General features: G+C 49.8%; 1 protein-coding gene across 4 annotated transcripts in view; it reads right to left on the bottom strand.

Annotated features, from left to right (window-relative positions):
• PPP1R12C (protein phosphatase 1 regulatory subunit 12C) overlaps window positions 1-22,617 on the bottom strand; it is a 54,766-nt gene extending 32,149 nt beyond the window's left edge. For 3 of the 4 annotated variants that reach the window (XM_053261169.1, XM_053261168.1, XM_053261171.1), the window contains exons 1-4: window positions 22,086-22,617; window positions 3,277-3,407; window positions 1,836-1,954; window positions 800-959 (exon numbers count right to left, since the gene is read on the bottom strand). In XM_053261169.1, the coding sequence (XP_053117144.1) occupies window positions 800-959; window positions 1,836-1,954; window positions 3,277-3,407; window positions 22,086-22,439 (764 nt within the window). In that variant the 5' untranslated portion in view covers window positions 22,440-22,617. The remainder of the gene's footprint in view (window positions 1-799; window positions 960-1,835; window positions 1,955-3,276; window positions 3,408-22,085) is intronic. The other variant, XM_053261167.1, reaches the window with a different exon arrangement.

The raw sequence follows: 22,617 nt of genomic DNA, 5'->3' as shown, positions 1-22,617 counted from the left end.
CCAGCCTCAGCACAGTACCTCCAGTGACTGTTGCTGGTATCTATCTTATGTTTCTTTTTAGATTGTGAGATTTGGGGACAGGGATCCATTTTATTTATTTATTATTTCTCTATGTAAACCACTTCGGAAACTGTTGTTGAAAAGTGGTATGTAAATATTTGCTGCTGCTGCTGTTGTTGTGTGCATGCACAATAAGTCAGGCGTTTGAGGGTATTCAGGGCAGAACAGGCATGAATGTGAACTAGGTGCTCCCAAGTCCTTTGAGTGGCAAAGGGGACAGAGCCGCAGTGGAGCTTAATTGTGTCTGCCCACCTTCTGCTTACATGAGTAGGGCCGGGGGTGGGTGGGGCGGCATGTCAAAGCAAGAAGAAAGGAAGCAAGGATCTACCTCTTCTCCCATCTCTGCTCCAAGGCATGAAGAGGTGGCCAGGGCGGACGCTGCCATCTGCTGAGCCTACACTTTCCCCCAAGCCTTGCCTATGGCTCAGGGGCTGGGCCTGGGAACCTGTGCTCAAGGAAACTCAAGCAGATCGCCAGAGAAAGTTTTCACCCACACCCTGGGTTGGGCAAGGCAAGTGGCTCTGGGGAGAAAGGAACGGAAAGAGCCCCAAATCTGAGGTGAGAGTTGGCGAGCAGACTGGGAGCTTAGACCTCCAAGGTGCTACCTATAGGCTGAAGCTAGAAGAGGGGAAGTTGGATCCTGCTTCCTGCTCAGAGACCAAGGGGTGGGGGAAGGGGCCTGTCGCCTCCTAATGGCTCAGCAGGTGTCAGGGGACTGGCGACTAGGCAGGCATCTCACCTCATGACTTCGACGTAGCCTTTGGCAGCCGCCACGTGCAGGGCGGTGGCCCCAGTCTTGGGGTGCGGCTCATCCGATATTTTACCAGCATTCAACCATTGGCGTGCATCGCGGAGCATCACCTCTTCCTCCTCTCGCTTGGCTACCTCCACATCTACCCCTGGAAGCAGAGAAAAACACAACCACAAGAAGAGTAGAGAGCAAGTGACATAGAAATGCACATGGTTGTGGGCATACAGGGGAGTGGAGAATAAATCCAGATTTTCCAGGCATCCCATGAAATCCTGGCAATATGAGCTTCCTCCCTGCCCCCCAACAAATGCAACTCCAGCTTCCTAATAATCACTGTTGTGAGGAAAAGCCCAAAGTTTGCAGCTGGGGCTCTGCTTACGAAGGAAAAGGCGGGTGCTGCACGTGCCCAATGCTTGCACTGCACATCTGCCCTGGACAGCTCCTGGACTCTTGCTGTGGTGAGGAGCAGAATGCAACATGCATAACAAAATCTATGCGATTTTGCAGAATGTCTGCAGGTAACCCTGCCCAGAACTTCAACCATTTTAGGAACAGAAAGGCCCTTCAATATTTTGGAAGGCAACCTTTCACTTGACACAGAATCATCTGAGAAGGAAAAGATCCATTTTGAGCCCTGGCCAAAACCAAGATGTGGGTCAAGTCTGCTTAACTTAGTTAGACCCCCAGCTGGTTTTGGACTGCAACTCCCATAATCCCCAGCCACAGTAGCAATAGCCAGGGATTATGGGAGTTGTAGGCCAACATCTGCAGGAGGGACGAAGGTGAGCAAGCCTGATGCAGTATACTAATAACCACTCTGTGCAGGAAACACCCCCCCCTTCCCCCAAATGACCCACGATCTCCCTGCAGCACCAGTGGCAATGGAAGGACAGACAGGGCTGGTAGGGGAGGCTCGGCAGACCCCAAACAGCCCATGGGTTACCAAGGAACAGAGCCTTAAGAGGAAGGAGCGTGGCATGCGTGGTGGCTGCTGCCACGCCTGCGGAGCTTGCTCTCTCCTTACCTCTTTTCCCAATCTCCGAACGCAGCAGGGCCTCCATGCTGTCAGCCTCGGCAATGTCCAATGGCACGTCTCCGTCGCTGTTCACTGCGGTGATGTTGGCACCGTGGTCCAAGAGGTATCTGGGCCAGACAGTGAAGCCCAGGGTGAGATCCAGGGGCCCCATTTAGCCTGGCAGCAGGCCTCCCACCTCTTCAGTCCTGGATCAGAGCAAGAGGCCTTTCTATCTGCGTACCAGATCTGGCTTCCTGCCAGACCCCGTGGGGCCAACTTAACTTCCCTGGCTGTTCTAGGATGACCATTGCATGCCAGAATCTCTCTCTTTTTTAGACGCTATAGCCCACCTTTATTATTCAAGAGGGAATACTCACTAAATATACCTAGAATCTCAAAGGGGCAATGCAAAGGGAATGGATGTTTCTCCTTCCTGTGCAGGGTAGCTGATGGAAACGCGAGAGGGAGAGGATGGGCGGCCGCTTAGCCAGGCAGGCTAACTGAAGGGCCCCGTTTCCCCCCTCTCTCTTGTAGGGTGGCTGGCTACCGATGAAGAGGACGGATGCCTAGGCCTCGTCTCCTGCTCCCAGACATCAAGCCCCCACCTTTCACTGGGGACAGGGAGAAGGGACCAGCAATTCTTGCATGAGAGACCCTTCCCACTGCGCCTGCAAACAGAACAGGCTCCCTGGATAAGCCTAGAGCACCCTCCACAACTGTGAGGCCTGGAAAAAGGCAAGACTCCCACTCAGTTTACAAGATGACGGCAACTGACAGAAGGCAGCGGGGCTGGAGGAGGGCCAAGGCCACAGAAGGCCTGGCATGTGGCAATCTGTGGGAGGCGAGAGAGGCAGAAGGCTCAGAAATGGAACCACTGGCAGCCTCTGCCCACTTGATGCGGTTGCCACCTCCAGTTTCAGCCGGGCTGGCTGCTGCCAAGGACAAGCGCGGCCATTCGAGCCTCCCTTCTGTTTCAGTCAGGAGCCTTCAGCAATCCCGGTGACCCGGTCCCCCGCCCCCCCCCCCCCGCACAGGAGGCCTTTTGCGCCCGCACTAGGACAGCACTGCTGCCGGGATGCTTCACCCTCCAGGCTTCCATCCAAATCATGTTGCTTTGAAAGAGCCCTTGCTTGCAACGTTGCTCTAAGGCAGGGCAGCCGCCGGGCCTTTCCTGCTGCTACTGCCATGGCACAGGGCAGGGAGGAGGGCAGACAGAGAGCTCTGTGCATTCTCCTGGCTGCAGAAAGAGAACAGGGAGCTTAGGCTGCTGCTAACCTCACTGTTCTCTTCATCCCTTTTTGTGGTGGGAGAGGAAGGAAACGTGCAGCAGAGGGCAACCCACCCCAGCGATATGTGGATCCAATAGGTCAGGGGAACGGCTGCCGAAAAGCTGCGATGATGACTTGTGAACTGAGACACAGCTAGGAGATCCTCCCCACCCTGAACTCACTGCGCAATCTCGATGTAGCCGCAGGAAGCAGCAACGTGAAGCGGAGTCCAGCCCTCGTTGTCAGCCTGGTTCACGTCAGCTCCATTTGCCAACAGAAATTCAACCACCTCCATGTTCTCGTCAATGCAGGCCTGGAAGGGGCGGGGGAAATGGTCACGAAACAGCTCCAACTTCGCTTCTCCCTTGCTTAACACAAGGGACCTCCCTTCCCCAAGAGAAAGCAGCTCCAAATGCCACCCGCCCTTCCTTTCCCCAAACCACCAAAAAAGCGTCCCACGGTGCCACTGTCTCCTCTGCACCACACCACACCAATGCTGGCAGAAGCTGAGCACCAAGTCAACAGCGGACCACCACAAACTTCTCAAAGGCTTTATAACAGAGCCCCTGGTGGCGCAGTGGTAAAACTGCCGCCCTGTAACCAGAAGGTTACAAGTTCGATCCCGACCAGGGGCTCAAGGTTGACTCAGCCTTCCATCCTTCCGAGGTCGGTAAAATGAGTACCCAGAATGTTGGGGGCAATATGCTAAATCATTGTAAACCGCTTAGAGAGCTCCGGCTATAAAGCAGTATATAAATGTAAGTGCTATTGCTATTGCTATTTATATTACAGGGACAGTACAAGAGGTGCCAGCATATTTTGCAGTATTTGTTGAGTTCTGGTGCAGAGCTGGTGCCAAAAAAAAAAAAAAAAAAGTGATGCCAACTGAAAGCAAGTGGACAGGGAGGTACATTGTCGAGAAATGTCAAGAAAAGGTTCCCAATCCTAAGAGGACTGCAACACAGAAAAGGCTGCCCAGTGGGGCTGGAGAATGAACCGCCTGGCTTGGAGAATTTCAAGTAGGGATGCCTTGAGATCAGACAGACAGTCAGGGCACAGGGCCGGATGAGGATATTCAGTAGGTGAAATGTGACTCAGGCCCACAACCAGAGATTTTAGAGCAGGGCCGTTCAACTTCAGCCCTCCTGCAGATGTTGGCCTACAACTCCCATAATCCCTGACTATTGGCCACTGTGGCTGGGGATTATGGAAGTTGTAGTCCAAATACAGCTGGGGGGCCCTAAGCTGAGCAGGCCTGTTTTAGAGCAAGGGGGCCTAAAGGGGCACGGAGTCACTGCAAAACAGCCAGATCATAAATCAGCTAGACAACACTGAAAGATCAAGGCCCAGCACTTGTCAATTAACCCAGCATCTATATATTGATCTGTGAGGAGAAACTTATGTAGTATACTGCTCTGGGCTCCTTGGAGGAAGAGCGGGATATAAATGTTGTAACAACAACAACAACAACAAAGCAATGGAGTTTGGACTAGACAAGTGTACTGCATTAATAATGAACAGAGAAACAACAACAAAAGCAGAAGGAATAGAACTGCCCAATGGAAGCAAGATCAAGAACCTGGAAGAGAAAGAAACATTACAAATACTTGGGCATTCTCCAGGCTGATAACATTGCACACACTGAAGTTAAAAGAAAAATGGGAAGTGAATACATCAGGAGAGTTAGAAAAATCCTGAATTCCAAACTCAATGGCAGGAACACCATACAAGCCATAAACATCTGGGCTATACCTGTTATCAGATACACTGCAGGAATAATAGACATGACTCAGGCAGAGTTAGAGACGCTAGATCGTAAGACCAGGAAAATCATGACCATCAATCATGCTCTGCACCCCCGCAGTGATGTAGATAGGCTATACCTCCCTTGCAGCTCAGGTGGAAGAGGAATGCTGCAAGTCCATCAAACAGTAGAGGAGGAGAAAAGAGGCCTTGAAGAATATATAAGGGACAGTGAAGAAGATGCACTTCAAATGGTCAAGAACGCGAAACTATTCAACACCAATGAAACAAAGCAGGCCTACAAGGAAGAACAAGTCAAGAACCGAGCAGAAAAATGGAAAAATAAGCCACTGCATGGTCAATATTTGCACAATATGTGGAAAATCAGACAGTACCAAGACCTGGCAAAGGCTTAAGAATGGCAACTTGAAGAAAGGAACAGAGGGTTTAATACTGGCTGCACAAGAACAGGCACTAAGAACAAATGCAATAAGAGCAAAAGTAGAAAAGTCAACAACAAACAGCAAGTACCGCCTTTGTAAAGAAGCAGGTGAAACAGTGGACCACCTAATCAGCTGTTGTAAAAAGATTGCACAGACTGACTACAAACAAAGGCATGACAAGGTAGCAGGGATGAGACACTGGAACATCTGCAAAAAATACAAGCTACCTGTAGCAACATTGGTGGGACCATAAAAATGAAAAAGTTGTCAAAAACGAAGATGTGAAAATATTATGGGACTTCCGACTACAAATAGACAAACATCTGCCACAGAATACACCAGATATAACTGTAGTCGAGAAGGAAGAAAAACAAGTTAAAATAATCGACATAGCAATACCAGGGGATAGCAGAATAGAAGAAAAAGAAATAGAAAAAATAATAAAATACAAAGATCTACAAATTGAAATTGAAAGGCTGTGGCAGAAAAAGACCAAAATAATCCCAGTGGTAATTGGCTCCCTGGGTGCAGTTCCAAAAGACCTTGAAGAGCACCTCAACACCACAGGGGCCACAGAAATCACCATCAGCCAATTACAAAAAGCAACTTTACTGGGAACAGCCTATATTCTGCGACGTTATCTATAATTACAACAAGAACAACACTGATAATAAATTTCAGCCATCCCAGGTCCTTGGGAAGGGCTCGATGTCTGGATAAAACAAACCAGTCAATAACATCTGTTTGACTGTGTAAATAAATAATAATAATATTCATTGACAAACATTGGGAGGTAGCAGCAAGTTGACTAACTGGGGCGGGGGGGGGAGGCGGGATCCTGCTTGCGTGCTTTCCCTTATATTTGCTATACGCATGTGCAAGTGTCTGTAACACATACTCATTTTTGCATGTAAATGACTAAGGAGTAGAGATGGTGTAACATAATGTGTGAAAAACTGTGTATGCACAGATCACTGTACACCAATTACACGTGCCGAACATAAGATGTGAACAGTGATTTGCTTGCCCCCCTCCTCAAATGAAAACTGAAAATTCAAGGAGAGCCTGGAATGTTCCTCAGGGGTCAGGCTCTTCTGTGGTCACAACTCTCTTAGCTTAGGATCTATAAGTGGGTCACACAGTGGCATAATTATTTTTTTCAGATGAAGGCAGAGAAATTGATGAGATGTGGTGGTGGGCAGTTCTCCTCTCCCCTTAAGAGAGGTTGAGAAAAGGGAACTTTGGCAGATGCAGCTTCACTCATCGTTGCAGAACAGGTTTCACCAGGGGGAAAGCCCTCTTTTAAAGGGACAGGAACCCTGTCCTGTCTGGCACTTTTTCAACCTAACGAGAAAAACAGGAAGACAGCCATGCATGTTTTGTTGAGGTTGTTTGTTTTGCATAGATGTAGGTTTCATGCTAAGGCAAGTCTGAGGAGTCCTGCGCTAGGTTATTCCCACTGCTACCAATCTTTAAAGGTCCAGTTGCCCACTGGATCCTTTCCCCCCCACCGACTCCCAAGCCTCATTTAGGGAAGACAGAGCAAGCCCCCTCTTTTTCTTGCTACTGTCCTCAGGGGTTGGGCTTGGTCCGGGTCTGTCTGTCTCACAGACAGACAGACTTCAGGCAGGAGTGGGAGGGAGCTGAGGTCCATGCTGCTGTAGGACTTGCATTGCTTCCCCAGCCCCGGAAATGTTCTGCAGCATTAGGAGGGCGGCAGGTGATTTTGCCATCTGGTTGTTGCTCACCTGAAGGCAAGAGGCTTATCCCAGCCATGCAATTAGTCATGCAAATGGGTACATCTGTAGCGTATACATTCCACAGCCCAGAAAGCTGCACGGTTGGTTTTGGAGGTTTTCAGTTTCGCACAAGCTGGAAGCTGTCAGGTCTTGGCACGTCGTTGTGTGCCTACTTCGTCCAGGTGGCGGCCAACCCCATTCTGGGGCAGTGGTGGCAGGCAGGCGAGACGTGGGAGGAGGAACAGGACCGATCGCATGAGGCGGCTGAGGAGAGCTGAAGCTAAGGCAAGACCCCAGTCCTAGGGTAGCCCACTACCACTCCTGAAACAGCAGGGGGTGGGGCTGTAGAGCACCTGCTTTGCATGCAGAAGGCCGCAGGTTCGATCCCTGGCATTCCCAGGTAGGGCTGCGAGAGACTCCTGCCTGAAGCCTTGGAGAGGCCTCTGCCAGACAATGCCGACAATACTGACCCGGAGGGACAGAAGGGTCTGGCTTTCTGTGTTCCTGGTCCAGAGGTGATCAACCCAAGGCTCTCCAGCTGCTGAAGGACTACAACTCCCATCCTCCTCCACGGCAATAAATTGCGGTTGGGGTGATGGGAGCTGTAGTGCCTCAGGTTGGCCACCCTGGTCCAAACCCCGATTGCAAACCACAGTTTGAAGTGGGCTGGCAATTCCTGGTTTGGAGGGCAAGTGCCCTCTGGTTTCTCAGTTCGGATGTGATGGCAAACGATGGCTTGTGCTAAAAAGGCAGTAATGAAATTGGAGCGTGCGGAAAGAGGAGAGAAGGAGGCAGCACAGACAGAAGGCACATGATGCACGGCTATATGCAGATTGGCAGGACTGAACCAGCCCAATGCCAAAGGACAAGGATGCAGTGTGAGCATGACACCCAGCACACAGATCAACTTTGTCTTCATTCCCTCTATTTCTAAAAAGGCCCTCAGGTTCCCAGGATTCTCCCGACCCCGTGCCGAGCACCAGCTGTGCCCCGCGATTCCACGTGCACCAAAGAGCACAGAAAACCTGCAGTTTCTGTTGCGCCCCAGTGTGGGAGGAGGTTTGGGCCAGAAAGCCTTTGAAGTCTTCCAGTGCCAGGATTATGCAGCTGTGCTACTTTTCTGCTTCCAGCACAAAAGACGTCAGAAGGGGAGGCAGCAGCTTCTGCTAGATTTCATCTGCCTTTAATAACAGGCTTTGGATTTGCAAGCGAAGAGACCACGCAGAACAAAACTGGTTCAGGCAACAAAGAGACAGCAACGTGGGTATGCCGGAGCAGGCTCCAGAGATGAATCTGGGACAGCTCCAGCTCGAGTCCTCTTCAAAGGGGAGAGAGCTGCCAAGTGAATCAGGGAAGACCGGGAGATCGGACTCCGGGGTCCTCCTAGAAGGGCAGCTGGCAGGAAAGAATCCTGGGCTTCACAGAGAGGGCCGATTCCGTTTGACAGCAGGGGTAGTGCAGAAAATAAACACACAAATACAGGCCACACCATCTAGCCCATTACTTCCAAAATGCCATAGTTCTCAGATCAATGTTTGTTCCAGCCTGGCATGCACTTTCTTTCTTTCTTTCTTTCTTTCTTTCTTTCTTTCTTTCTTTCTTTCTTTCTTTCTTTCTTTCCTTCTCTCTCTCTCTCTCTCTCTCTCTCTCTCTCTCTCTCTCTCACTCACTCTCTGCACACACACATACACACACCCAACAGTCATGCTATAACTGAGCAAAGCTGTGGATGCTATGTGCCAACACACAGCACACACTCCCACAAATTGTACGCCAAGGAACGTTGGATTTTGTGACCAGTATAAATCATACAAATGCGATTATACAAATTTTGAACATGCTTCTGTTGCATAATTAATTCGGCCTCAGCCAATCATGGGGAGGGGTGGGAAAGGAGGAATGCAGGGCACAGAAACATTTGGAAGCCAGAAATTTCAGTAGGCACTGCCCGTGTTTTCAAGCTTTTTATGCAGTCAGAAGTCTAGAAACTTTTGTTACTGCCCTGCTCAGGATGCCAGTGTTGCGCCTGTGTGAAATCAAAGAACCCACAGCCTTGGTGCAGCCCTATGGCCTTGAGTTAGACCTATTGTGTTCCCAGGGAAACTGTATTCATTCCATTCTTACCCTGCCCTTTCTCCAAGGAGGCTCCGGGAGACATACAGGAAGTCCTCACCTTCTGTATTCTCACAACACCCCTGTGAGGGAAGTTAGATCGATACAGCAACTGCACCCAGATTACCCACAGGTTTCATGGCAGAGTGGGAGACAAGGACCTGTGCCCCCCGCCCCGATTCAAGTCAGGTGTTCTCTTTATGGATAAGCAGACTAGCTAATAACACTAGGTGGTAGGGAGTCAGGGTAGCTGGGCTCTCAGGAAAGAGAGCAGAAGGCTGGCCGGTCTGCTTAGCAGCTAGAACTGAATGCCTGGACTACTGTCCAGAATTCTAGTTTGCTGGGACAAGTACTACTATTAATATGTATAGACCACTTTTCAACCAACGTTCATAGGAAGGGGGGGGGGAAAGGTGGTTCTCTGTCTCAAACTAAAAAGGCAGACCCGCAGCAACACACACTGGTGAGATGCTGTGCTACGGCTGGACAGGAGGAGGGGAGGGGAGTTGGTCCTGTGGCAGGAAGCATGAATGGTCCCCTTTGATAACAGAAGCAGGGCACGTCCTAGTTGCATTTGGATGCGTGGCTACATGGGAGCGCTGCCTGCTGCAAGACATTCCCCTTATTAGGGGATGGAGCAGGAGCTCAGTGGCAGACCTTCTGCTTTGCATACTGAAGGCCCCAGGTTCAAGCCCTGGCAGCATCTCCAGGGAGGGCTTGCAAAAGCTCGTGCTTGAAAATCTGGAGAGCTGCTGCCAATCAGTGTAGACCAAGGATTCTCAACGTTGGGACCCCAGATGTTATTGGACTCCAACTCCCATAATACCCAGCCCCAGTAGCCTCTGGTTGGGGATTATGGGAGTTGAAGTCCAATAACATCTGGGGACCCAACATTGAGAATCCCTGGTGTAGACAACACTGAGCTAGATGGACCAATGGCCTGACTCCGTATAAAGCAGCCTCCTATGTAAGAGGAACAACTGCTCTCCCCCCCTGCTAAACAGAAGAGAACCCCCACTCTAGAAAATGCCCCCTTGCTCAGTTAGCAGGGGATCCCAAACATACGTCACCCTCAAAACAGGTCCTGGGGCTGAAAGCCCAAATTGTACCCACTCCAGACATGCACCTGCTTTCCCAGAGGGGAAAAGTGCCCTAACTGTTCCGTTAACCCACCTCCCCCTTCCATGGGTTTCAGCCGAACACAAACACAGTATTCGGAGTTTGGGGGCAAATTGCTAAGGAGGGGACTCTCTCTGCGCTACCTTATTAAGTCTCCAGCTCGTGTGGCAGGGCGGGGCAGCAGGAAAGATAATATAGCCAGCATCTTTCTCCATGCAAACTCAGGCAGGCGAGCACCACCGATATTAATAGCCGCTGCTTGGAATGCAAAGAGTTCATTTTCCACAAACAAGAGAGAGCGGCTGGTATTGGCTGAAGCTCCTCGGAAAGATTCCCGGACAGAGTGTGCTGTAGAAGCACTCCTCTCTGGGAACCCACAAGTCCGGGCTCTGGTCCTTTCCCCCTATTTTACACCCCCACTTAAACTTTACTGAGACCTGAGAGATGGTGTTGGGAGTACAGCAGGGTCCAAAACTTTGTACAGCCATGGACACTCAAACATATGCCTAGCACCACGTCTCTGGACGCCCAGGATCAGGCCTCCACCTGTAAAATGGCCCTTCATCAGGGGAATTGAGTATATATTTAGAAGGCACATTCTTGGGATTCAGTGTGGAGCACAACATGCTTTTTCAAGTTGCCTGTTCCAGTCACTGTACCTTCTAAATATATGCAATTCCCCTGTTGGAGGACTGTTTGAGGCTTGAAACATATTGGGGATTTTGAATATATTTGTTGGTATTTTTTAAATAAATCTGTCCCTGTGCTTTTCTACAGAACATTCTTCTATTACATTGGAAACCTCAACCAGACCCCCTCTTGATCCCCAAGCATTTAGAATACGCCACCCCACAGGCTTCCAAATATTTCACCACAGGCACAAGGACTAGGAAGTTGAAATTAAAAATCCATTTTTGTATTTCATAGGGATATATGAAGCTGCTGTATGCTGAGTCCGACCCTTCTGTCCATCTAGCTCAGTACTGTCTACACCACCTGGCAGCAGCTCTCACAAGGTTTCAGGCAGGAGTCTTTCCCAGCCCTACCTGGGGATGCAAGGAATAGAACCTGGGACCTTCTGCATGCAAAGCAGGTGCTCCATCATTGAGTTGCAGCCCCAGCCACCAAAGGGAGTTTCTTACAGTGCTCACATGCAGTCACCCATCCAAATACAAACCCAAGCAGATCTTGCTGAGCAAAGGGGGAAATTCATGCTTGCTACCACAAGACCATGGCACAGCGGGGAAAGGGCTTGACTACCAAGCCAGAGGTTGCTGGTCCAAATCCCCGCTGGTATGTTTCCTAGACTTTGGGAAACACCTAAATCAGGCAGCAGCGAAATAGGAAGATGATGATAGGCATCATCTCATACTGCGCAGGAGGAGGTAATGGTAAACCCCTCCTGTATTCTACCAAAGACAACCACAGGGCTCTGTGGTTGCCAGGAGTCGACACCGACTCAATGGCACACTTTAACTTTGTTTTACCACAAGTCCTGCTCTCCTCTCCTGGAAACTTTATATTTACAAGTTTCTGACTTAAACCCATACAATTTACTCAACAGCAAGTCTGCAACCAAGAAGTTGATTCTTGGTCCCTTTTCTCTTCAGTCAAGACTTGGCCCATTCCCCCTCCTAAGTGGGACAGGGTTCTTTTTAAAAAATACCACCCAAAAGTCTCATGCCCGCCCACGATTCCATCTATTGATGGCTACACCTTGGAAACCAGCCCCTCGTCCAACTCCCAGGCTTTTGACTGTATCTAGGGAACAGCAGTTTGCAGAAGCAGGTCTCACACTTCCACATGTTCCCCTCCTCTATCCCACCGATCACAGAACATGGAGTTCTGGCTATTCTAAGTTCTGCCCTGGCCAAGAGCCAGTGAAGTAGCCGCAGGCCAGCCGGGCAGAGTGGAGAAACACCCGGGTAACTCTGGGAACATGGAGTGGGAGGATGGGGCACTCCTAGGTTTTCTGAGGCGAGAGTGGGATCTACAGAGTCCAACCAGGGAGGCCTTGGATCAGTCTCAAGAACTGGAAGTGAGCAGCTCAACCGGCCCAAGTTAGGCCATCGTCCATTCCAGCAGTTGCCCCTATTCATTGGGCAAAGTGGCGATTCTCTTTGTATTTAACAAGGGGAGACCAACTGGCCCCTTCCAACCCCAGCAGAGAATCCCTCCAGTGGCTGTTGCTAGTGTCTTCCTTGCATTTATTTTTAGATTGTCTGCCCTTTGGGGACAAGGAATCCTCCTTATTCTTTTTCAATAGAAATGGCTTTGAGAACTTTTCTGTTGAAAAGCAGTAAACCAACAATGGTAGTAGTAGAGAGCAGGAGCAGCAGTTTCAGGTTCAAAAGGGTAGGAGGACCTTTTGCACCATCAAGAAGTTGACCAGGGGCTGCATCCCTAACGAAGACATTGCCCTTGGGCACATGCAGAGGGCCAGTTCTTCCACTAGCACTGGCCACCACCAGCGTAGATGCACAAGCAGCAATTGATCCGAGAGGCTTTGGCAGGGATACTCTATAGATCTATATTCTGCCCTCCAACACACAAGCGTCCTCAGAGTGGCTCTCATGTTCAAATATCCAAATAACACAGCTTAAACACAACCACAACAAAACCAGCCAGGAGAGAGCAGCAGCTAAAGACAATCATCAATAGCAGATTTAAAATCCTAGAAAAGACAAAAAGGTCTCTGCTTGGCCTTGGAATGATGCCAGAATAAGAGCCTTCCACAAAGGGGGCACCATAGCCGAAAAGGGCCCCTTCCCACTCAGAAGGCAGGAAGCCTCCAGCAGTCACTTCCAGTCTAGGCATGCTGGTGGAGGGACAGACACCTACAGACTCACTTGCCAGCGTTGAAGAGGGTGGATAAAAATCAATTTTAAAAATAAAAAAATATATGGATTTTTAAAATTTAAATCAGATTTTTAAATTTAAATCAGATTTTTAAAATAAAATGCTTTCTGAGGGAAAAATCTATCTAAAGATAGTTTTCTATTTAAGATAGGTTATAGTCCAAAGGATTAGTTTTTAATTATGTAGCATGAGGCTGTCTATAGAAATGAGCCATTTTTGGAAGGGCGGTATAGAAATCGAATAAATAAATAAATATATGCAATGCTTAGATTTTTTGGTCCATGAATTCCATTAATCCATTTACAATGTCATGCTCTTCCAGAGGTTCCTGTAAGATTATTTTGAATGCGGGCCACAGACACTCAGTTCTGGCAGAGTGGAACTCTGTGGCACCCCACCGCATCAACCCCACAGGAAGGAGAAGAAGCCTCCCAGCACGATCTTCTGGAGTTGGCCTTCCAGGTGGGAGCAAAACCACTAGAACTCCCCTCGCCAACTACTCCAAAGCAAGGGACCCTATCCAGAAGGAAACCAGGGAGACTGGCAGGGGAATGAGCGGGGTCTTGCTCCGCCGTCCTCCTCTGGCACAGATCAGGCATCAGGGTGACATGTGGGAGCCCAAACTCCTCCGGGCACCTTGCCTACATCCTCTGCCTGCAGAAATGCATCTCACAGAAGCAGACAGCATCATGCCCGCCCCCGCTCCCTCACCGGGCCAGGGTAGCTACAAGAATATTTCCGCTGCCCCTTCCACAGAAGCAGAGGACACTGTGCTGCCACTGTACAACCCCCCAAAGCGGGGGCATTAAGAGCGCCTTCCTCACCCACTTGGGTGCAACTTCTAGCAGCAGCCCCCCCGCCCAGGTTCAGTCCAGGGGGACCAGGAAGTCATGCCAGGCCCAGCAACCCCTGCTGCAGAAGTGCTCGTCAGGGGCGGAGTCTCCTCATGACAGCAGATGGAAGTTGAGATTCCCATCCTTTTTCTTTCCTGGCAGTGACGGGAAGAGGAGGGGAATGGGGCAGCTGGAAACATGAGCCTCTCCTTTCCCATCTCCTGTGGCCCCCACCAAAAGTGTGCAGTGCTACAGAATCCCAGGCAAGGCTGGGTCACACCAGCTCTGTGGCCTGTACTTTTACCGCCCTGGCTCGGGTGCAAGGCAGAGCCACTCGTTACGATGCCTGCAGGCGGGGCTGGCATTGTGAGGCGGCTGCTAGGGGCCCACTGCCCATCTGGCAGACCACCTCTGTGCACACGGAAGTCATGTGATGGAAGTGACTCAGGGACCAGTGGCAGCAGAACAGCTGCTTGACATGCAGTAATGCTTGACATGCTCAATCCCTAGCTTCTCCAGGAGAAACCAGAGCACGAACCTGGATTTTTAGACCAGTGTGCAGGCACAATCCTGATGGGAAACGGGCCTGAAACTGAGAGAGCTGCTGCCAGTCAGTGTAGACGATGCTGAGTTCAATGGACTGAATCAGCATAAGGCAGCTTCCTAAGTTCCTCTCTTGGTCAAGAGGGTCCCGCTGTCGTCACCTCTTCTCTCCCGTCTCTGGAGGAAGCAGGACAGGAGTGGTGCTTTCAGCCAAGACAGCTGAGATGCCATTTCCTCAGCTCTCCCACCCACCTGCCAAGTTAAGATCCACCCTCAAAGCGAGCACCTTTGTGGGCAGCTTAGCAGTGTCCCCTCTAACAGGGATTCCAAGAGGTTGCAGAATCCCAGAATTGCAGCTGGGGATTACATAAGAACAGCCCTGCTGGATCAGGCCCAAGGCCATCTAGTCCAGCATCATGTTTCGCAGTGGCCCACCAGATGCCGCTGGAAGCCCACAGGCTGGAGTCGAGGACATGCCCTCCCTCCTGCTGTTACTCCCCGGCTACTGGTACTCAGAGGCATCCTGCCTTTGAGGCTGGAGGTGCCTCACAACCCTCCAACTAGTAGCCATTGATAGACCTCTTCTCCATGAAGTTATCCAAGTCCCTCTTAAAGCCAACCAGGTTGTTGGTTGTCACCACATCTTGTGGCAGAGAATTCCACAAGTTGATTATGCGATGTGTGAAAAAGTACTTCCGTTTGTTGGTCCTAGATTACCCAGCAATCAATTTCATGGGATGACCCCTGGTTCTAGAGTTATGGGAGAGGGAGAAGAATTTCTCTCTATCCACTTTCTCCACACCATGCATGATTTTATAGACATCTATCATGTCTCCCCGCAGTCGTCTTTTTTTTTCCTAAACTAAAAAGCCCCAGGTGTTGTAGCCTTGCCTCATAAGAAAAGTGCTCTAGGCCCCTGATCATCTTGGTTGCCATCCTCTGCACCTTTTCCAGTTCTACAATGTCCTTCTTAAGATATGGTGACCAAAGCTGTACGCAGTACTCCAGATGTGACCGCACCATAGATTTGTATAAGGGCATTATAATATTAGCATTTTTATTTTCAATCCCCTTCCTAATGATCCCTAGCATTGAATTGGGCTTTTTCACAGCTGCCACACATTGAGTCAACACTTTCAATGAGCTGTCCACCATGACCCCAAGATCTCTCTCCTGGTCAGTCACCGACAGCTCAGATCCCATCAGCGTATACTTGAAGTTGTGGTTTTTCGCCCCAATGTGCATCACCTTACACTTGCCAACATTGAACTGCATTTGCCACTTTGTCGCCCACTAACCCACTCATGTCAACAACATCTGGGAATCCCTGTTAGAGGGAACACTGACCCTGAGCATGAAGAGAGCCAGCAGCCGCCGCAAGACTGATGCGCTAGACACACACTGGGGACAGGACATCCTACTTCCTTTGCCCAATGTTAAAAAATCATGTCTGAATAGAGCTCTTGATTCACATCTATCAGACCTCCACATTTCTGTTTTGTGGCTAGAAGACAGGGGCTGATGTGCTCAAAGCTGCGCAGTGAAAACCCAACTTGCTAGCCTCCAGCCCACCCTATATTTTGCATGTCATCTCCAAAACAGTTCAAGCACCCTCCCATCAGAGGCCTGACACCCCACTCCCCCCCATCTGCCCTAAATTACAAGCAGCACCTCCACCCAAACGAGATCTCTGCCCTGCCCAAGTCTGACAGATTGGTGTTCGGAGATAGCGGGAGGATGGAGACCAGGGCAAGGAGCCAAGCAGCATCAAGAGAATGAAGTAATGGAAAATCAGCCTGGAGTGTGGGGAGGAAGAGGGGAAGAAAGCGTGGAAAGGACCACATCCCCCAAGTCTCTGAATGAGAAACCCAGGAAAAGGGAGTTTATTTCAGGCACAGGCTCCCCTGCACAGCCGTTCTGCACAAAATTGGTTGCTAAGACCAGTGGGAGTTGCGATGAGGGGGAGTAATCCATAGAACAGAAAAATTATACCCTTTCTATTCTTGAGTAATGCCACACTTGTACCAAAATATTGCTAATTTGTTCCTGGACCTCTTCAACTGATCTTCTCCAGCTCTCAGCTGGAGGCTTTCAACTTCTCAGGGCTCCATCCTCCCCACGCCATCCATAACATCCAGGGAGCAACTATTACTTACACCAGGGCTTGGCCCTCCATCTGTTGCTGGACTACAACTCCCACCATCCCCAGTCACAGTGACCAAGAGCCAGGGCCACTGTGCTATGTGTTGAAGGCCAACAGCAGCTGGAGAGTCGCCGTAATTTAAACACTCCTTTCCTTGGACTGGCCTGTGGAACATCTTATATTCAAGGCACAAGACTGGTGGAGTAGCCAGAGCAAGACGAGGGATTCAAGTTCAAATCCCTGCAATGTCTTCTCAGTGGTCTTGGGCAAGAGACTTTCTTTCTGCCTAACCTAGCTCACAGGGTTGTTGCAAGTATAATGTAAGTAGTCCAGGTACACCACCCTGACCTCCAAGATGGGGGACATAAATGGTGCATGTAAATTTTCACAGTCAGATGAGATAAAAAATCCCAGATTGGAAAAGGGGAGGATTATTGGAAACACAATTTGTGAGGAGATTAACTGGGACAAGAAGAGTCTTTTTAGCCACTAGAAGACTATAGATCAGGCCTGCTCAATTTAGGCCCCCAGCTACAATTCCCATAATCCCCAGTCCCAGTGGCCAGGGATTATGGGAATTGTAGGGAATTGAAAATCTACAGGAGGGCCAAAGTTGAGCTGCCTTCTATAGATGCATCACAGACCAGGTTTGTCCCATTGGCTGTACTATACTGAACTATACAAAAAGGATCACACAAATAGCGTGAAAGGATCTGAAACCAAGAATCCAAAGCGCAACCCAAAAGGTCCAATGATACAACTTGAAAAAAGGACACAAGGAGTGAATATATAAATGTAAACTATATTGTAAATTATAAAGGCATACAAACATAGTGAAAATGATGGATACAAGGCAGAAATGCTAACAAAACAAAATACACTAAACGACAATTGATCAAAAAGGAGAACTATGTAGATCGTAATGACAATTACGACAGCACCCTGGTGATAAGCTGTTTCAAACTACTTTGTCAAGTGTCCCTATGAGTTCATATTGTCCCCCATAAATATCAATCAAATCTTCACTGAAGCTTCAAAGCCATGTTGAAAAAGACATCTGATGATATGAAATAAACCTTCTTCTTAAGGAACCTCAAATCTTCTCCTTTGGTACGACATTTCCAAATTCTTCGACAACCTTACTCTTCAAATGTCTCTGAGATATTCTTGAAGAATAAGGTTGTTGAAGAATTTGGAAGTGTCGCATCATCATTACAGCAAACCAGGATATCAAAAAAAGTATCAAACAGTAGTTTGATATCTGGGCTGATTTCAATACTAGTTAACAAGCTGCCGTTCCCCAAGTTTGCAGGGAACCTAGAAATGCGGGGGTGTAAGGGCCAGAAGCTTGCTGTGGCTTGTCTTTGCAATCTATATATTTACTTCTCTTAGCCGGCATGCGTGCCCAGGATTTGGCGGCGGAACTCACGCGAGAGTTCCTGGCATTGGGTGAGAGTTCGGGGCAAAAAAAAGAAAAAAATGGTAGAAGATGGTCGTGGCGGGCCACAAAACGGTCTGAGGCGGCGGCCTTGGCTGGCCGGGTTACGGGCGGCGAGATGAGAAAGTGGCAGGGAAGCAGCGGAGACACTGGAAAGGGGGTGAGTGGGAAAGAGAGAGTGGGGCAGGAGGGAGCGGGAGGGGGGCGGGAGGGAGGAAGGGGGAGGGAAACGTGGGGCAGGAGGGAGGGGGGAACAGCCAGCCCCAAACAGCACACAGATGCTCTGTGCGGGTAGGCTAGTTCTCTATTCATTCCCAGGTAACAAACCACTGGTTGTTGTGACTGTGCCCTGGCCGGCGAACTCCAATCCCCACCCTCCAATCCTTTTCCTTATTTCCTGGTTATTACATTTTTAGATGCAACTATTGTGGCCTAAACCAGGAAGTGAGGGGAGCCAAGGCACAGTGCTAATAACCAAACAATAGCTGAGCTATTAAGTGTGATCTAAGCCATTCACAAGGATCCTTCATGACAGGATTCACAGTGTCAGCAGCTGAACGAACAGTCTCTATTCCTGTTGTCACATCAAAGAAAGACTTGGAAACTGCTCTTCACTTGGTTGCTTGTGATGAGTAAGAATCACTTCTGCTAGGACTGGGGTGAGGGTAGGATCTGGAAGAGAACTTTTTTTGGTGTCATCCTTTTCATTAGCATGACACAAATGACTAACTTAGATAAGTTGAGGACAAGAGAGAAATTGTTGTGGGCCAACAAATTTTTGCAGAGATATTTCCAAAGTAGCTAAGTTTTGTGTGGCAGCAGTGAAAACACAAGTGACTCAGTTACGATCCAGTTGGTTCTGAATGTTTGTGTTAAACTTTGTAGCTGATCGTTGATCATAAATAGAGATTGTTGTTGATGTAGTACCACAGGTTGCGAACCCTTGTCTTAAGACAACAGAATCAACCTAACCCACCTGGGAAGAGTCCCTCATCCCTGTTTCTAATCTCTGCTTTCGGTGGCTGAATAGGACCTGGCCCAACCTTTCGTCAGAACTGCCCACCCCCCAAATCCCATGCAACAGCTTCTTCTTCGGCAACTGGGAATGTGGGAACCACTCCAGGGAAAAGCAGGACTCCCTTCTTTTCCTCAAAAAACCTAGGAAACTGATCAAGGGAAGCCTACCATGCAAGCTACACAACTTCAAGTCAAGCCTCTATCAGCCAAGGATCGCATCCTCACAGTTCACCTCTTCCTGCACTGCCTGGTACACTTCCAAAGTCTCATATGTCCCATCAGGGGGGACAGATGGGAATGAGCAAGGACGCACCTTTTAAAAGTGGCGATTCTCTTGCAGGGGGAGAGCAACCAGCCCTATCCATTCCCAGAACAGCATCCCTTCGAGTGGCTGTTACTGGTGTCTACTTTCTGTTTCTTTTTTAGATTACGAGTCCTTTGGGGGACAGGAAGCCACTTTATATTGCTGTAAACCGCTTTGGGAACTTTTGTTGATTCAAGTATATTCATCGTATTCATATCTCTCTGTGATATGAGACTGATCTCCTAGAGCAGCTTTCTTATGAGGCAAGGCTACAACACCTGGGGCTTCTTAGTTTAGAAAAAAAAAAGACAACTGCAGGGAGACATGATAGAGGTCAATAAAATCATGCATGGTGTGGAGAAAGTGGACAGAAAGAAATTCTTCTCCCTCTCACATAACACTAGAACCAGGGGTCATCCCATGAAATTGATTGCTGGGAAATCTAGGACCAACAAACGGAAGTACTTTTTCACACAACGCATAATCAACTTGTGGAATTCTCTGCCACAAGATGTGGTGACAGCCAACAACCTGGATGGCTTTAAGAAGGGTTTGGATAACTTCATGGAGGAGAGGTCTACCGTATCAACGGCTACTAGTCGGAGGGCTGTGGGCCACCTCCAGCCTCAAAGGCAGGATGCCTCTGAGTACCAGTTGCAGAGGAGTAACAGCGGGAGGGAGGGCATGTCCTCAACTCCTGCTTGTGGCTCCCAGCAGCATCTAGTGGGCCACTGTGTGAAACAGGATGCTGGACTAGATGGGCCTTGGGCCTGATCCAGCAGGGCTGTTCTTATGATACATATTCATATAGATACATATTGTATACATATGTGTATAGATACGTATCCGTATAGATACGCATCCGTATCTTTCAGTGCTACAGTGACAGGCAGGAGGAGTTGGTCTTGTGGTAGCAAGCATGAATTATATCCTTTGCTAAGCAGGATCTGCCCTGGTTCACATGTGAATGGGAGACTACATGCGTGAGTGCTATAAAACATTCCCCTTGGGGGAGGGGGCTGCTTTGCGAAGAGCACCTACCTACCTGCCTGCTTGCATGCAGAAGGTTCCCAGTTCCCTCCCTGGCATCTCCAGATAGGGCAGAGAGAGACTCCTGCCTGCAACCTTGGAGAATCTGCTCCCAGTCTGTTTAGGCAATTCAGAGCTAGATGGACCAATGGTCTGACTCAGTATATGGCAGCTTCTGATGTCCCTAAGGAGTGATAGCAGAGCAAGTGCTTCCCAGCCTTTCAATGCAATGCTTACGGGTACAGTGGAGAGTCTAATCTGCATTAGTATCTGGAAGTAGAGGACCAGCGGATGATGTGGGGCTTCATCTCTCACTGTGTGTGCACGCAAACCATTCAACCTCTGCTCACAGCCAGTGATTTGTATTCTCCAGGTGAAGAGTGCAGTCATGTTCTAGCATTGTTCAACAGAATTGTGTATGCAAGTTGTGCATACAACTTGGCACGAATCCCTGAGATCTCCAGGAAAGGGACCGAGGAGGACTTCCGCTTCCAAACCCTGGCAGAACAGCTGTCAGCAAGGTAGACACTAGTATGGCAGATCAAGAGTGCAAATCCCTATAAGAGGCAATACTGTACTGAATAATCTGCCTATACACACACATCTGATGTACAGAAGTATAATCTCATGCCTAAACTGACTGACAGTGCAAACCACCTTCCTCAAGAATCAGTCTTTGCATATGACTTTGCTCTATTTACTGAGCAAACACTATGTTAATATTGATCTTGTAATGCATTCCTCTGCCAGATTAAAGACTGTCCGCCATATAAACTAGGAGATCAACCATTTTAATTTTGCATACTCATGTTGCATATGTTATATTTTTACACAGGATCTGGATCAGCATTCAGTTGGCGGGGGGGAGGGGAAAAAAAAGAGCTACCAGGACTCAAGTTTACCTTGAAATCACTATGTGAATTGGGAGAAGTTTTTTCTAATCCAGATTTGTGTGCAGAGCAGGAGAGAGATGATCATAGCTGTTTAGTAATGAAGCATAAACACTCTGCACATGCTGAGACACAACCTCATCTTTGCACACCCCATAGCTGAGTCCTAGCACCAAAAATGCCCAGACTCAACCCTGAGGAGAGGTACTCTGTACATTGCTCAGAGGTACTCTTCATGCCTCCCAGAGCTGAGCCCTGGAATTAACTAAATCGGTGCCAGGGTTGAGTACTGGGGGTGAGCCACAGAAAAACTCTTACACAACCCCAGAGCTGAGCCCTGATAACAGATAGGGACACCGGTGGTGGAACTCAGCGCTAAAGAAAGACACACTTTATGTGTTCCGAGATATCCTATTTGTGTATATCCCAGCATTTAGGCTAATCACAAGGGTTGGGGTTCCAACCCTCAGGGAAAGGCACTCTGCACATGCCATCTTTGGCAAGTCGGGACTCCCTGCTCAGCCCTATAGGCAGCTGGGAAAGCATTCTTTACATGCTTAGAGGAACTCTCTTCAACACAGAACCCACAGCTGGCTAAGCCCTGCCATTAACCCCATCGGTGCCGGGGCTCAGTGCTGCAGGGAAGGCACTTGGCACATGCTCAGGAGCGCCCTCTCCCTTGGTGCAGATTCCCAAGCAGACTGATCTCGGGCAGCGGGAAGGAGCCGGGTCCCAGGTCGGCCGCCTCCACGAGGGGCGAGCCGGGGGCTCCTCCTTACCTGGTGGAGAGCGCTGATGCCGTCGGCGTTGGTCCCATTCACGGCCTCGGGGTCTGCGCTCAGCATCTCTCGGGCCGCCTCCAGCTCGGCGCCGGCGCAGCAGGCCAGGAACTCGGCGGCCGCCTCGAACCGGACGATGCGCGGAGGGCGGCGGCCGCCTGCCGGCCCGGAGCCCATCCCCGCCTCAGCCGGATCGGGCGAGGAGGACGGAGGGGCTGGGCAGAGGGAAGACGGAGAGGGAGAAGCCGCCGCTGCCGCCGCCGCTGCTTCGGCCTCAGCCCAGGCTCGGAGCTGCTCCCGCCGCCGCGCCCGGGCCCCCTCTCCCTCGGAGAGGGACAGCAGCGGCGCCGCCATTTTCTTCTTGCCGCCGCCAGCCCGGCTGGGCGGCCCGCCCGGCCCAGCTCTACCCTGGGCTGAAGCGGAGCGAGCAGGAGGAGCCGCGCCTCTCGGCTTCCGTCGCGGAACGGGAGTGGGGAGCCGGAAGCGGAGGCTCGCGGCACCATGGGAAATGGAGTCTGTGCCGGTGGCAGGA

This window comes from Hemicordylus capensis, chromosome 6, assembly GCF_027244095.1.
Source record: "Hemicordylus capensis ecotype Gifberg chromosome 6, rHemCap1.1.pri, whole genome shotgun sequence".
NCBI lineage: Eukaryota > Metazoa > Chordata > Lepidosauria > Squamata > Cordylidae > Hemicordylus > Hemicordylus capensis.
This window is presented reverse-complemented; position numbering and strand designations above follow the sequence as displayed.